At 43.5% G+C, this 15,227-nt stretch overlaps 1 protein-coding gene across 1 annotated transcript; it reads right to left on the bottom strand.

Annotated features, from left to right (window-relative positions):
* Positions 1 to 3,803: 3,803 nt before the first annotated feature.
* Positions 3,804 to 12,416, bottom strand: stbd1 (starch binding domain 1). Its single transcript, XM_086187982.1, has 3 exons — positions 12,083 to 12,416; positions 10,299 to 10,726; positions 3,804 to 9,146 (listed from the first exon to the last, which is right to left on the bottom strand). The coding sequence occupies exons 1-3, from the start codon at positions 12,312 to 12,314 to the stop codon at positions 5,916 to 5,918; spliced, it is 3,891 nt and encodes a 1,296-aa protein (XP_086044108.1). The 5' UTR covers positions 12,315 to 12,416; the 3' UTR covers positions 3,804 to 5,915.
* Between the last annotated feature and the right edge of the window lie 2,811 nt (positions 12,417 to 15,227).

The raw sequence follows: 15,227 nt of genomic DNA, 5'->3' as shown, positions 1-15,227 counted from the left end.
CACACACACACACACACATGCTCACACTGCATTCAGCTCACTACCGCAACGTCCTCTATGAGAGCGAGTGATGACATCACTTGTAGCATGCTGTTCCAGAATGGCACGGCTCCAGAAGCCTTCTGTTTGCTTCCTGAGCAACAAGATGAGGAGGAAGAGGAATGGTTTGTGCAGTAATAATGGCAGCTGTGATTCTAGCAATATATATATATTGCTGTATATTTATATGTGTATGTATATATATATTTATGTGTATATATATATATATTGCTATATATTTATGTGTATGTATATATATATTTATGTGTGTATATATATATATATATATATATATACATACATACACATAAATATATATATATACAGTATATATTGCTGTATATTTACAGTATATATACAGTATATATTGCTGTATATTTATATGTATGATGTAAAACCGTGCATTCTTTTTTAAAATTCTTTTCACATCCATGAAGATAAAACAAATGAAGTAGAAATCCCAGGAGACAACACCAGAGTACAGATAAAGATTATTTCCTTTGATAATTTACTTTGATACTATTGTTCATGTATGAACTACCAACCATCCAGATATTCTCAGTATGATGGGGCCAGTCTAACCCTGGCTCGTGGTTCCTCCCCATATGGCCATGCAGCAGAGTCAGCAGACCCAGCCGTCAGTCTCGGTGAAGGTCACTGCATGATCCTACGTTATGGAGCAGGAATGAGGGCTGGCACGCTTTAAAAATAGCTGCACAGTCATGACATAGTAAAACATTCTCTTGGACTTGTTGTTATCCTCAAACTGCCCTGAATCTGAGTTATGGGCTAAAATAATTGAAAAATGAAACTGGAATAGAAAGAGAAGTGGAAGAACGCCAAGAATGATTTAAATAGGATGGTCCCCTGATGGTTCTCAATCCAGAAACTAGGACAATGGCACGAAAGATAAGCGAGACTAACTGTGTCAGACACCATAATGTGGGTGAATGAGATAGATGAGCACTCTCTGATATCATCCTACAACCTCTCTAAGTCAAAGGTCAAGTGGAATGCTGCAGCCGGACCTGATGGGTCGGCTTCTGTAAGAGGAGACAACTTCAAGAGAGAGAGAATTTCACACTTGCCGGTCCAACTTGCGCTGACCATCCAGACACGTCTCAGCCAGGCAACAGTCTCCAGCCCCAGCCCGACGTTATATAAGTGTCTTAACATTTATACTTCATTCAAATGGGATAGAACAATATTCATTAACACTGCTTGGATGGAATGGATGATAATATACTGTATGACACCTTTAGCCATCGCAGGGACACGGAGAGCTTAGCCGGTAATTATGGTTTTATTTCCAATACAAATACTGGTAATTAATCGAATACATCACGTTATCAGTTTCTATAAGAACGAGATTCCTGAGACATCACGTTAGCAAGTGGCCCAGAGAGCACGGCTGCCTGCTGCAGGTTTGAGATATACGCTGACGACTCAGCGCTAAGACTTTTGCCTTTACAGAGATCAACCAACAGTGCAATGGTGGCTTAACCCTTTAGATCTTTGACGATGATGACTGTGTGTGTGTGTGTGTGTTGTTTATGCGAGATGGAGACATACAAAGTAGAGAGTGATCCTTGTGTCTAAATAAAGGATTACCTTCAACCTTAGAAACAGCACACCCTCCCAGCTGCCACATTAGCAGTGGTGTGTGTGTGTGTGTGTGTGTGTGTGTATGTGAGACAGGGGGGGTGAAGCAGCTTTTACCGAACACGTATGACCCACGAGACCATGTTAGTGCCTTTTTATGGTTTATACCGTTTTTCTTTGGTCAGCCAGTGATCCAGCACCGGACTCTGACTCTTGAACCAACGATGACCAGCCACTTTTTTCAGTTCACCCTTCAGGCTATAAAACCACGCGTCATATTTGGCTCTCCATTCGCAGCAGGCCCTGAACTCCCATTTTGAAATCGAAAAGAAAACAACAATCCCATGACTTTAGATACGGACGCTATTTGAACTGGGTCAAATGATTCCCCGAGGCCTCATGTGGCTACTAGGAGCACGTGGTTTGATCCTGCGAAAGTTCAGGGTTTGATACCCAACTGGGGGCCAGTGAATGATGGACATGTGGACCCACAGCAGGGATCAGGTATCACAGGCTGTCCCGTTCACATGGAGACTCACAAGGGCAGGTCAATAGGAGAAGCGTTTTGGTTTTAATGAGACTATAAAATATTCTAATATTCAGCCTTCATCACTTTGGGAATTCTATCGGCCTTTTTTGAGCAACTACTTTTTATTCTTTTTCATTTGCTGCACTGATAATATCTTCTATTTTAGGGTGAGGCTGTAAAATCTTCCCCTAATGCAACTGCTTTCCCTCATTCAGCAAGTCATAAGACAAGATTTTAGTCTCTTAAATTAATTAATCATTTAAAGGACTGGCTGTACCTAAAATTCAAAAAAATGCCACCGTGTGTGTGTGTGTGTGTGTGTGTGTGTACTCCACCATCTACATAGGCTCTGGAGTAGAAGATGAGGAGTGCGTCTTCCTCCCTCAGTACTACTGACAATATAAGCGCTAATGAGTCTTTCCCAGCGTGACTCACCTCTGTGCCAGCGAGGCTGTAAACAAGGCCAAGGTCCTGACCTTTAGTTGGAAAAACAGAAATATAAATAAAGATGATTTGGGCTTGGAGTTCAAAGTCCTCATAAAACTCTCCAAAAGTTTGTTGTTTGTTGCAACAGCAGTAAATGATTCACTAGCACTCAGACCTCAGCGCAAGTTCGCACATTTTGGCTTGAAAACCTGCAGACGGAGCGTACAATCATTTTGTCAAGAGGTGGTAGGGTTTGTAAAAATCTGAGTTTTTTTTCCCTACAATCAGGTGTCTTTTAAAGAATAAGAAAAAATATAAAAACTGTATGATGTTCCTCATTCGCTCTTTGATATGCCACGAGTGCTGCTTTGAAATACCAGAGTCCAGAAATATGTCTGTCACTGCCTTGTGAATTCCATCGGTGGAGGTGAAGGGGACGTTGTTCTTTGTGACGCGATGCAACAGCACAAGCTCCTGCTTTGCCCTTCAGCTCTGCTGACAGGCTCTGGTGCGCCGTCCTCACTTTCTGACATCGATCAGCCCCTTGGTGGGTCATCGCATCGGTGCGGGAAAAAATTGACTCCTGCAGACTTTACAAAAGCATTATTCATTTTTTTTCTTCATTCCTCCTGCGATTTCTTGAATTTTTCAAGAGTACCCCCCCCCCCCCCCCCCCTTTTCACGCAACACGGTTTAATCGTGTGCATGAAGTCATGGCAAGTGGCTACATTTTAGATGCAGGTGGAAACCGGTTGTGGCACAATTAAAAAAAAAAGTGTCATGAATTTGGAGAAATACCAAGAATTGGAATAAAATTGGGAAGGACTGCTGTTTTTTTTGTCCCGGCATGACGACGTTTAATTTCTGCAAGAGGCTATGTAGTCTTGTCGGGCCAGTTGGTAGAAACCATCAACAAAACTTGCTGTGAAATTCACAAGTCCAGTATTTACTGATTTATCTTGTGCCACAGAAAAACATGTTAAAATATGTTCACATAGTATGACCCACTGACCTCGGTCCCAGCAATTAAAATAAAAACCCAGTGTCTTTGAGACGACGGATGTTCAGCAATGCTATTTTATTGTGCTTTGTGGCCCTCATCCAATAATTTGACCAACAAATGCAGAAAATACTGAAGATTAATGGTCTCTTTATGTAGCCCCCCCCCCCAAAAAAAACAGTAAATTGCAATCGTAATTACCTCCAAATATATTTTCTTTTAATAAATGAATTTATCGCCAACATATATTTCCAGTTATAACAGACACCGACAATTCCTCTATTTAACGTGTACATCCAAGAGTACCATTACCATCGCAATATTGCATAATAAGATAAGGTACGATCTGGGATAGAATATAGTTTACAGCGATTAAGAAGACCATCAGTTACTGGAGAAATTTTAAATTTTAACACACTTGAACGAATTAATAAAGCTGCATTAAACAGTCTCACTGTTTGGATGTTAGTTTTGGGTCTAAAAGGCACACTCATAAGACAACAATGGGACAATCTTGCATGCAAAGAGTCCCACGAGATAGAAGCAGCATCAGTTACAACAATGTCACAGTTTAGTGGTAACCGCGTTAGAATACCTGACCATTCACACAGTATCCGCAACAATTATTGCTTTGATTATTGCTGTAGTAAAAGTGAATTATGTGCATTTATTCTCATAATTGTAAGGGAATATTCAAGCAGCATAGAGACTGTAGTAATAAAGTCGAACAAATTTATACAAATGAAATCACCTGCTTTTTAAAGAGGTGTAAATTGCATAATCGCCGAGTGAAAAAGGAAAATGAGTTACATACGTAAAGCTTCAGTGTTTGGAAGTTAATCTTTTTAAGCTTCCATGTAGACACTGGCTATTCAGGGGCAATCATTTAATAACTGTAACATTAAATTGAAGATTTAAGCTCTGTAATTAGAAAAGATAAAACTGAGCTGTTTTTTTTGTCTGCAGCTGCTTTTTCAACAGACTGTTTCTAGGTGAATCAATCGTGCTCTGACTACAGTTTGACACAATGTTTATAACTATTTCGGTAAGACGTGTGAGACAGAGATGAAAAATGCAACTTTTAATAGCCTGTTACATTTGACCGTCGCTCTACATACCTTAAGATATTCGGCGTAATGATGCCAAATAAAACCAAAGTGAAAACTCTTTCAACTATAATGAGAAAAACTGTTAATGATGAAGTTTTCCAAAATCAATTAATTCAGCAGTAAAACATTGTCCATTAATAGCTGGCAAAACAGTTCCTCCTATTTTAGTCCAGTTTAACTAAAAGCATTAAAGTATTACAGGACTGACTGTGTGTATGTACTATGATGTACTACAAAACAGAGGTTTTCAAAGCGTTCCCTCAGACGGAGCTAAGCTGCCCCCCCAGCCCCTCCTGACATGACTTACAGTGACATGTCTGAATGCTGTATAGGACCAATATCAAGTAATTTGATCAGAGTGGTTGTTAGCCTAGCTAGGCTAATATCGCTATTTACAAGACTTTTCAAGTTCACCAAATACTGTGCCCTGGGTCATTTATTCGTTTCGGACTCTAAACTCAGTCCCTCCTAGAGAAAAAAAACAAAAAAAAACAATTATGCAATTATATGAAAGATTAAAAAAATCAGCTAAACTCAGTCCAATATCTGGGCACTTACGTATCTTCAAACTTTCTGCACTTCCATTGCAAAAAGATCACGGTGTCACAACAAAAACTTTAAAACTGCTGCATTTGCCTTGATGTGCTTAAGCTGCCATTTTCCAGAAGAGACGCCAATCGTGTGATGTCAATTCTGCAGCGCTACTTGACACATCATCATCACACTCATGTAAAAACAATGACGAAATAAAATAACAAAGCAGAATAGAAAAAAAAAAAGTATCTTTGTACTTTGAGAACTAAAATATTCTGAGCTTTGTTGGTGATGTAGAATACTAATGATGTAGAACCCATTTTCTTTCCTTACAAATGGCAATCACAACACCAAATCACAATTTTCCAGATCCCCCAAATTTTACTGCAAAAAAAAAAAAAGTCAAGAAAGGCCAACTAAACGTCACTTTACTGCAACAATCGAAACAAAATCAAAATTTAAGAAAATACAGTGAACACTGGAGGGACTGTAAACTACAACTACGTTTTGCCTACATGGTGTATTTGGCCTGCCCCCACACTGTGAAAACCTCTGGATGCGAATAAAACAACATAATCGACTGTATCCTCATCGGTGTGTAATCGCAACTCCTCAGTTCCAGTACCCAGTACCGAAACTTACACTTCACCCTCTAACCTTCCCCCATCCCCCTCCCTCACCGGAACCCCCACCATTTGTGCACAAGCAGGTCGTCTCCATAACCCGTGTCAAGGAAGCGGTTCCCGCATTCCTCCCAGCGACACACCTCACCCTTATCCAACACCACAAACTTCCATTCCACATGGCTCTCTGCAGGAAGGCTGACCACAGTGACCCAATGTCCGTCGCTGGTCCCTTCTAGGGAAATGTATTCCTTCCAGTTTCCCAGCTCCTCCTGGTTCCCAGTGATTGCCACTGTCTGGTAAGGTGAGTGAGTGAGATAGTGGATGCGGAAGGTCACGCTGACATTCTGAGGCATTGGCTGAACCGCCACGACCTTCTTGTTACTTTCCGTGTTTTCATCAACAAGTGAGGGTGCGCTAGTTGGTTTGACCTCCAGGGAAGGTGAGGTATCTGGACATGCAGCGTCTGGGAGAGAGGAGCTGTGATGGCATGCTTCAGTAGGAAGCTGGCTGCTTTTTGCATGGTCCCGAACAGAAGATGGGACAGAAAGGTTCATCCAAGGAAGAAATTGGTAGTTGGTGTCTGTAATCCACTCGTTATTGTCCATAGTCGCCTCCATGATACTTATTTCAGTCCTTTCATGATCATCATCTTTCTCCTGCTCTGCTTCTGTGTCTTTCTTCTTTTCAGCACTTACTCTTTTCCTCTCCTTCATACCTACAACCTCAACCACAGCTTTCCCGTCTGTTTGCCGCTCATCAGTTAGGCGAGTAACGCCGGTTTCTATCTGCACCATGAACTTGTCCATGTCACGGTGGTAGCTGTCTTCAACCTCATGGCCAAACATGTCCTCGTGGGTGTGAAGCCCAAACAACACAGCAGAGGAATCTGTCACAGATACAGGTGCATCATCAGCGTAGAGGTGGATTTTACTCTCTAACTGCGGGTCAGAGTACCTCATCGGCAGCTCTGTGTTGTCAACAGACATATCAAACTCATTACAAGGATCTTGCAAATCAGGACTGACGGCCATGCTTGAAATCCCGCTCTCTTCGCCAACACAAGGGGATGATATTTCGCTATCCCTCAGCTCGCTTTGCTCAAAAGCTGGCAAGAGAATATGACACATGGGAGGGGTAATGTCTTCAGTCAAGACAGGAGTAGCACTAGTGGCAGCTTCATCAATAACTTCTTTAGTTTGGTGAATTGGTTGGTCTTGTGAAGAAGTCAAGTCATCACTGTGAAATATTTCCTCTGACGTTACAGGCACAGCAAGGTAAACATCATCTCCAGCAACGGAATCGGTTGCAGAATGAACTCCCGTCTCCTCAAAAGTGTCGTTCTTGTCCATGTAGTTACTCTGCTGCGCTTTGCAGATGGTTGGGAGAGAGTGAGCGAGCTCTTCACTTATCAAAGAAACGGTATAAGGACAAGCAGCGATGTTTCCCTCATCAAAAGCACCATTATCTTCCTTTTGGGTGCTTTGTTGATCTTTGTAGCTCAGGGGGTCATCCAACGTCGTAGTTGGATCATCACTATCAGGCCGATTTGCTGTTTCTTGTGATGATATTAGAGGGTGAAGGCAAGCAGAATCAAAGTCTTCACCAGCACTTGTAGCTACTTCCTCAACTCTCTCTGCTTGCTCACTGTCCAGTGACATACCAGGAATATCAGCAATACCTAAGACTTGAGCAGTTGCATCATGGGTAATAATTGAAAGACTAGCATCGTCATCATCAGCCTTTCCAGGCTCAACGTGGCTGAGAGGTGAAATAACACGTTCAGAGGAATCATGGTTGTCAATATTCCCTTGATCAGCCTCAGCAGGAACAACACCAACTGCCTGACTGCATGTTACACCGCAATCCTCTTTTTGTTCCATCTGCAGTTCTTGCTCGTCAAACTGTGGTGACTGAGCATCAAACTTCTTCGAGTCCTCTTTGAGTATATCTTCCTCAGCTGCTTCATCGGCTTGACCACCATCATCCTCACAGTGACTGTCCTGACTGGGTGACACCTCCATGTCAGCAGATTCATTTTCTGTCAACCCGCTTTGCTCAAAGGTCAGAAGGTGACACATGGAGGGGTCCTCAGTCACGAGGGGAGCGGCGATGGAGGCAACTTCTGAAAAACCTGCATTATTCAGGTCAACTCTTTGGTCTTGTAAGGAAGACGAAATGTCTCCATGGGATACTCCAGTAGCTTCATCACCTGAAGAATTAACCCTCGTCTCCTCCCCCGCATCATCGCTTTGTCGCGCTTGGCAGATGGTTGACAAGACAGAACGAGATATTTCTTCAGCTATTATAGAAATAGCGACGTTTATAGATGTATCAGGACAAGCGGCCGCACTGGCATCGTCATAAGCATCCTCTTTGCAGCTTGACGGTGGGTCACATGTGTGGTCCTCATCTTTCTTATCCATATTTGTGGCGTCATCAGATGGCAATTGAGGGTCAAGATGAGCAAAATCCTCCTCAGCACTTGCATCTGTGATCAGGTCTTTCTGTCCTTGTTCAGAATCCAGTGACTTGTCAGGAATACTCGCGGTGTCTTGAGCTGTTGCATCAGGGGTGATACCTGACAGACCATCATCGCTAATCTCATTATCCTCCATCAGAACAGGGCTGAGCGTCCGATGTTCGTCATCAGGGGCGCCAGTATTATCACTGATCACTTGATCATCCCCAACATTAAGAACGTCAAGTTCTTGATTGCGCGTTCGACTTGAGTCCTCAATCTGCAGTTCCTCCCTGTCAAATGGTGACTGAGCATCAGCTGCATTGTTCGAAGGTTCCGCGCCAACCGTTTCACCACTATCGTGGTGATCGTCCCAGCGACTCTCTTGAACGGGTGACGCCACCATGTCTGTCACTTCGTCACAATGGTCCTGCTGTGAAGATGGTGGGTTTGTTTCTTCCTCAAATATCTCGGCTTGTTGAGTAATTAGACTGCAAGCAGAGGACACCACCTCCACCTCCTCATTTTTCACTCCTTCCTCGAGTGTGATATGATTGTTGCTGGGATACTGACTGTCATCCGTACGATCTGCATAATGACGTTCATCTGTGCCAGCGTTGCAAGTGGCAGGTAGATCTTTGAGAGATTCTCCAGATTCCCTCTCACTGATAGGAAGTGATTCTTCAAAACTTTCTGGATCACTTGAAAGATTCTGAAAGCTTTCCTCCTCTTCATCGGGTTTCTTGTCAGAGAAATCCTTGTCTGTAGTCACATCCGTGTCTGAGGTCACATCCGTATCCTCCTGGTTTTCTGCTTTGAACTCCTAGATACAATGATACACAGTCAATACTTCTGGAACTAATCATATCTATCAGTCTTTATAAATACATTTAACACGTAAAAGTACACAAAGCTATCCCGGACCTCCAAAGTTGTACTTGCTCGAAGACTCACAGTTACAATCATTAAAAGGTCCAATGTCTACAGTTTAGGGGAACTACTGGAAAAAATATCCCAAAATTAATATTCTGAATTAGTCAATCATCTCAAAGTATAGCAGAGCCCACCATATAATACAGTATAGCAGGATGGAAAAATACTGTGCATTAGTCACTGCTCCAGCTTGGAATAATTGCAAATGTCAGGTGATTCACTTCATACTACAATGACTCACTATCACCTCCTAAAGGAATAGAGTGGTATTGCACTAAGAGACTGGCCCTCGCTTGTTCAGGAGCTTATAAATCATTTATCTGCAACCTTCCCAAAAAGTGGCAGAATTTATCAGCTGCACAGGATGCTACAGCCAGCTTCTGGTTAGCTACACTTACAATAATAAAGGAAAACACCAGAAAACAGCTAGCCTGGCTCCGTTTCATCATGTCGTCAAAGTTATTTTAGCATTAAATGTACTAGTAGGCAGATTTTGTTACATTTAAACTGAGCCAAGTAGAATTGTACCTGACTCAGATTTTTCAAATTTGACTAGGAATTGGCTCTTCTGTATGATAGTTTGATTAACCCCTCGACAAAACTCAATAAAATGCAGCTGAGACATGTATTCCTGGAGCCTATCCCAGCAGCCTTCAGGTGAGAGGTGGGGTTCACCCTGGACAGGTCACCAGTCCATCACAGGACCAACACATAGAGACAGACAACCATTCACACTCACAGTCACACCTACAGTCAATTTAGAGTATCAATCAGCCTCGTCCCCTCTTGATGTCTTTGGACTGTGGGAGGAAGCTGGAGTACCAGAGAGAACCCACACAGGAACAGAGGAACATGGAGACTCACACAGAAAGATCCTGTGATGGAGCCGGGGCTCAAACTTGGAACCTTCTTGGTGTGAGGCCACAGTGCTGACCACTGCACCACTATGCCATCGCCAGCCCTACCATCATATTTAAGCTATATATGCTCTCTGTAATGGCTCCTTTTGCATACAATCGCTCACAACCGCACAAGTGCACACCTTCTCTTCCCTTTCCAGGAGGCATTCATCAATACTCAGCTCAGGCCCCATCAAGACGCTGTCGTTATCATTGATCTCTTCTACATCCCTTAAAGTGTCATCTGCCGCATCCTGCTGGAAACCAACCATATCCTCCACCTCCACCTCATCAGACGAGTCAGTGTCTGTTTGAAGCCTCTGACTGGCCTCTTCAGAATACATCTCTGCCACTTTGTCCATCACCAATGGCGCTTGTTCTGTTTTATTTGGAGGGGTGTGCTTGTTGTCTGACACTTGGGTGTCACTTTTAGGAGCGGACCAAAATGGAGATGTCCTCTCAGCAGTGACAGCAGCAGCAGCAGCAGCAGCAGCAGCAGCATGACGTCGCCTGATTTGGAGATGATCCGCTTCCTCCTGTTGAACTGCTGATGAGTCCTCGTCACTAAGGTCTGACGTAAGACAGAACATTGAATGTAATTATTAAAGATGCAAAGTGACGTGGAGAAAATGTGCCCCGATTTACTTTGTTTAGTCAAGTTTAGCTGCAGTATTCTAGTGGACCAACGGTGTTGTGTCCTATAATCACATCCTCATCATCTACCTGGACATAATTTATTAAGTATACAGAGATAAAATAAACCAATATCACACAACAGCCTTGTAAAAAGTCTCCCTCTCTGCGGGCTATCAGAGTACATACAGAATACACTACACTATTTCTCGATGAATGTAGTATTCTCTCAGTGCGCTGCCATGATTTCAGAAGGTTTATGTCATTGCAAAAGTAGCTGAGACATAAATTAAAAGAAAAGTAAACAAAGCACATTAGCCCCTCAAAAAAATGCATCTGAAGTCATCGTATCAGCCACATAATTTGACCAATTCTTACATTTCTTGTAAAACTTTCACGGCGTCATCCGTGGACATTTATAACCACTTTTCAGAACTTCTCTAAATCACGTCCACAACTCATGAACAAAGTGAGCAGAGGAGGCACCAAGTTCCGATGACTAGAGTTCCAGAAGAATCAGAAAGAATGACGGGACAGAACGGTTCCTGGAGCCCCCCCCCCCCCCCCCAATGTATTTGTAAAAATACTTAATGCTTGGTGTGTGTAGACTGGCAGGTTAGCTGAACCGCCGGCTGCCAGTTGAATGGGCTTGAGAGATGTCCTACAGATATAGATGGATAGATGGATGTCATTGATACGGCACACATGTATCAACTGTTCTAATAACACATCTGCAGCCTCAGATGTAATCCATCTGCGCTCTGACACAGGGCCTGTTGCTTTATAGTTGGCTATAAAAACACAGCCGGTTCCCCAGTGACTTGATACCTGACTAGAAGTCTTCAGACAGTTTTAGCTCCTGTCAGCTGATATCGGCTGTGACGTATCAATCAATATTTGCCTTGTTGTCTATCCACAGGCAGATAAAAGGATGAAGGTCCATGATTATGTGTTGATATGTGAATTTATCCTCAAAGATGGCGGGAAAAAAAGGCTAAAATGATTCAAGACGGTTCTTTTTCCCCCTCCAGAACAAAAGGAGGGATCAGCAAGAACAAAACATCCCGATCAGCCATATAATCGATGTAAACATCGGTATCGGTATCGATCCAGATTGCCCCCCCCCCCCCACGCATTCCTAGTGAGTCAAACATTGTTCATCTTCTGTTAGTTCTTAATATTAGCGCAGTTTATTACTCAGATACATCTGCAGTGCCGAATCCCCATCCTGGGATATTCTTAAAAAATAGTTCTGGCAGATAAAACGCTTAGAAAACGTCATTTTCTATCTTACCTGTTGACGCCACTGTGCCGAGGCTCGGCTGCACCACCAATGCGTCTCTCTCCCCGGTGGCCTTCCTCCGCTTCCCCCTCACGCTCCGGTAGATGATGAAGCCCGCCAGCACCGACACCAGGACGATGACAGCCAGAGCGACGGCGGGACCGTGGCGCCCGATCATGCAGAAGAGCGAGGCCAGATCCATGCGTCTCTCCAGACCCACGGGGTTGCTGTTCTTCAGCGTCATCGCGATCGGTTGTAAAAACCCTGATATCCCGCTAAGGTGCGTGCGTGTGGCGTTCAGGCCCTGGCGGTTCGGAGTGCTGCAGGCTGCCGCTGCTCTCTCCTCCACGCTTTCAAGAGTAGTGATGATCTCTTGTTGCTGCAGAGCCGCAGACGGCTGCAGGTACCCGCCGCTGATTGGCTGACGGGATCACACGGACTCGCATTCATTCATAAAAAAGAAGACACGGTCCTCAGAGTCAATGACTCCCCCTGATGCGATTTGGTCCCGGTCTGAGGAGAGCCTCCCCCGATGATGTGATCACCGCTGAGTGACTGATCGTTCTAAAGCTGAGAAAATGATCAACGTCTTGAAGTTTGATTTGTTTTGTTTTCTGAGTCCCTCGATGTCTTTGTTCAGGATGTTCCCGGCCATGTTACAGGCGCAAACTGACTAAAACACAAATAAGTAATTAAATAGTAATGATTATATTGCGTGACAAATGAAAGTACCATTTCCAAGCTTCAGCCGTGCAGAAGCGACACCTTCAACATTGGGATCTGGAGCAACAGCACCATCCAGCGGACAGTTGTGGTAACGACAAGAATGCAGCACCAGTCGCGCCAGCTCAGTCCCACTACTTGACTCAGCACTTCTCTCACTCTGAGGAGGATTTGACCTCCAGGGTTCTAGTCTCCCCTCCGCCTACGATACACGTCCAGAGACCAAAACTGGGTCGGGACAAGCGGGACAAGCAGTCAGGACCAAGCTTTGTCTTTTACTAATTATCAAGTAATTATCATAATAAAATTGGGGGGAAAAATGTGAGTCAACAAAACAAAAGAAACTGAAAAGAAACAAAACCCTGCCTGCTGGTGATGAGTGCACGGTTGAACTGCACAATGAGGTTTGATCTGACCACCAGATGAATGAATAAAGAAATACCAAACTGTACAACGAAACAATGAGTACACAGGACACAGTGGTGTGTGTGTGTGTGTGTGTGTGTGTGTGTGTGTGTGTGTGTGTGTGTGTGTGTGTAAGAGCTTTGAAAGGTGGTGGGTTGTTGTATTACCATTGTATTTACATGGAGCTCTGTAGCATTGAGGAGCTGTTGGACAAACTTCAAGTCCAGATTCTTGAGGAGACAGAGTCTTTAGTGTCCCACCAGCTGGAGTCAGAGGCAGGAAGCTGAGCATCAGCGGGACGACTGAGTGTAAACACCAGGATGAGGAGGGCTCGCATTCTTACGGATGCCAGGGGTTCAGACATAATCTGCTTGAAGGTTTTGAAGCCTGAAGCTGCTACTTGACCAGATGAGAAGCCTCATATCCAGGCAGAGAGAGAGAGAGAGAGAGAGAGAGAGAGAAAGAGAGAGAGAGAGAGAGTTGAAAACACAACGGCATGTGTGTGTGTGTGTGTGTTTGTTCACAGGCAGCAATACAAACACACACAGCACCGGCAGACATCTAAAGACACGGACTGAACTCTGTGGTTCTCCTGTTTGTGCACAAATGATCATACTGGCAATAAATAATCAAATCAGTGCTTTCGTCTTTGTGCATTTTATTTATTCATGGAAATGAAACTGAGTCTCTGCTGTTGTCGAATCAATCAGAAGTTGCCTTCGTTACCTGGTCTTCACCCTTTTACAGAGACAGCGAGTCTCTTTCTTTAATTAGTTCTTTACACAGTACACAGGGAGACCAGAGCGAAGGGTGTGGTAGCGACCAACCGGCCACTAGATGGCGCATGTAGACCGGTAACAGCTGTTGCCTTGAGAACTGTCACCATACAAATGAGCCAACAGCAGGAGTGCTGGAGTCCTCACAAGTATTGACAGTCCTCTTATGGATTTTAAGGGGGGGGGGGGGGGGGTAGCTTGTTTGATGGCTTTCTTCTAAAATACTTTAACATTAATCTTAAAAACTACAACTACTCTGCGCTGACAGACATATTTGAAGTTTTTGTGCTGTTTTTCAGATCAAAATTGTACCTTTGATTTAATGAACTTGTGGTCATGAGAACAAGCACGTTTCCTCCATGTGATTATTTTGAGGCCACTAGATAATAAGAGGACTTATTGCCAAGCTTTGATGAAACTCTTTTAACAAGTTGTATGTTGTTATGTAGTTTTATCCCTCTAAGGCTCCGTGTATCACCACCCATCAAGTACGAAGAAATAGATAAAAGGTACTGTGTGTAATATTGATGATAATCATGCTTTTAAAAAGAAATAATAATAATATCAAATCAAAATAATGCTGCAATAGATATTCAAAGGTTGAAGACGGGAAGAAAAAAACCCTCTGGAGCAGAAGATGAAAACTATCTAGGGATCCAAAACAATGCTAGCTTTTAAAACAGAGCTGTTACAGGATGAAGCAGCATCAGTGACCTCGTCCCTCCGCTTGTTGTTCACAAGTTAATGCTCACCAGCGTGTGCTTGGTCTCTCCCTCGGCTCCTGTCTGGCTGTCCAGGCTTTTCTACCCAAAAATAGAAGGATTGTCACGCGACTGTGGCAACACAGGGGCGGAGGAGTGAAACAATCGTGTTGGGACTCACCCAGCTTTTGTTTAAGTTCTATTTGTGGAGTTACTCTTTGTATTTTTCTTATTAGGAGAGTTCTGACCTGTTGAGTGACTAAAGATATCAGCAGGTGTTTCAGCTCAAGCACAGAACTTAAGTCTCGTTGCGATTTTGCTGCGGAGCACCCTTTAAAAACACACACACACACACACACACACACACACACACACACACACACTTATCCCCATTCATAATAATCATCCCTCTACCTCACTAAAACTATCCCTCTTTTTCTATCTCCTCATCTGTCATTATTCTTCCTCCCATTTCATCTCTTTGCCTCCTCCATTCCACCTCCTGTCCCCTCGGTCGGGTGTAACCATGACATCCAGCTAGCTTTTTCCAAG

Source organism: Aulostomus chinensis, chromosome 19 (assembly GCF_037954235.1).
Source record: "Aulostomus chinensis isolate RoL2024-O1b breed Wild chromosome 19, RoL_Achi_v1.0, whole genome shotgun sequence".
NCBI lineage: Eukaryota > Metazoa > Chordata > Actinopteri > Syngnathiformes > Aulostomidae > Aulostomus > Aulostomus chinensis.
This window is presented reverse-complemented; position numbering and strand designations above follow the sequence as displayed.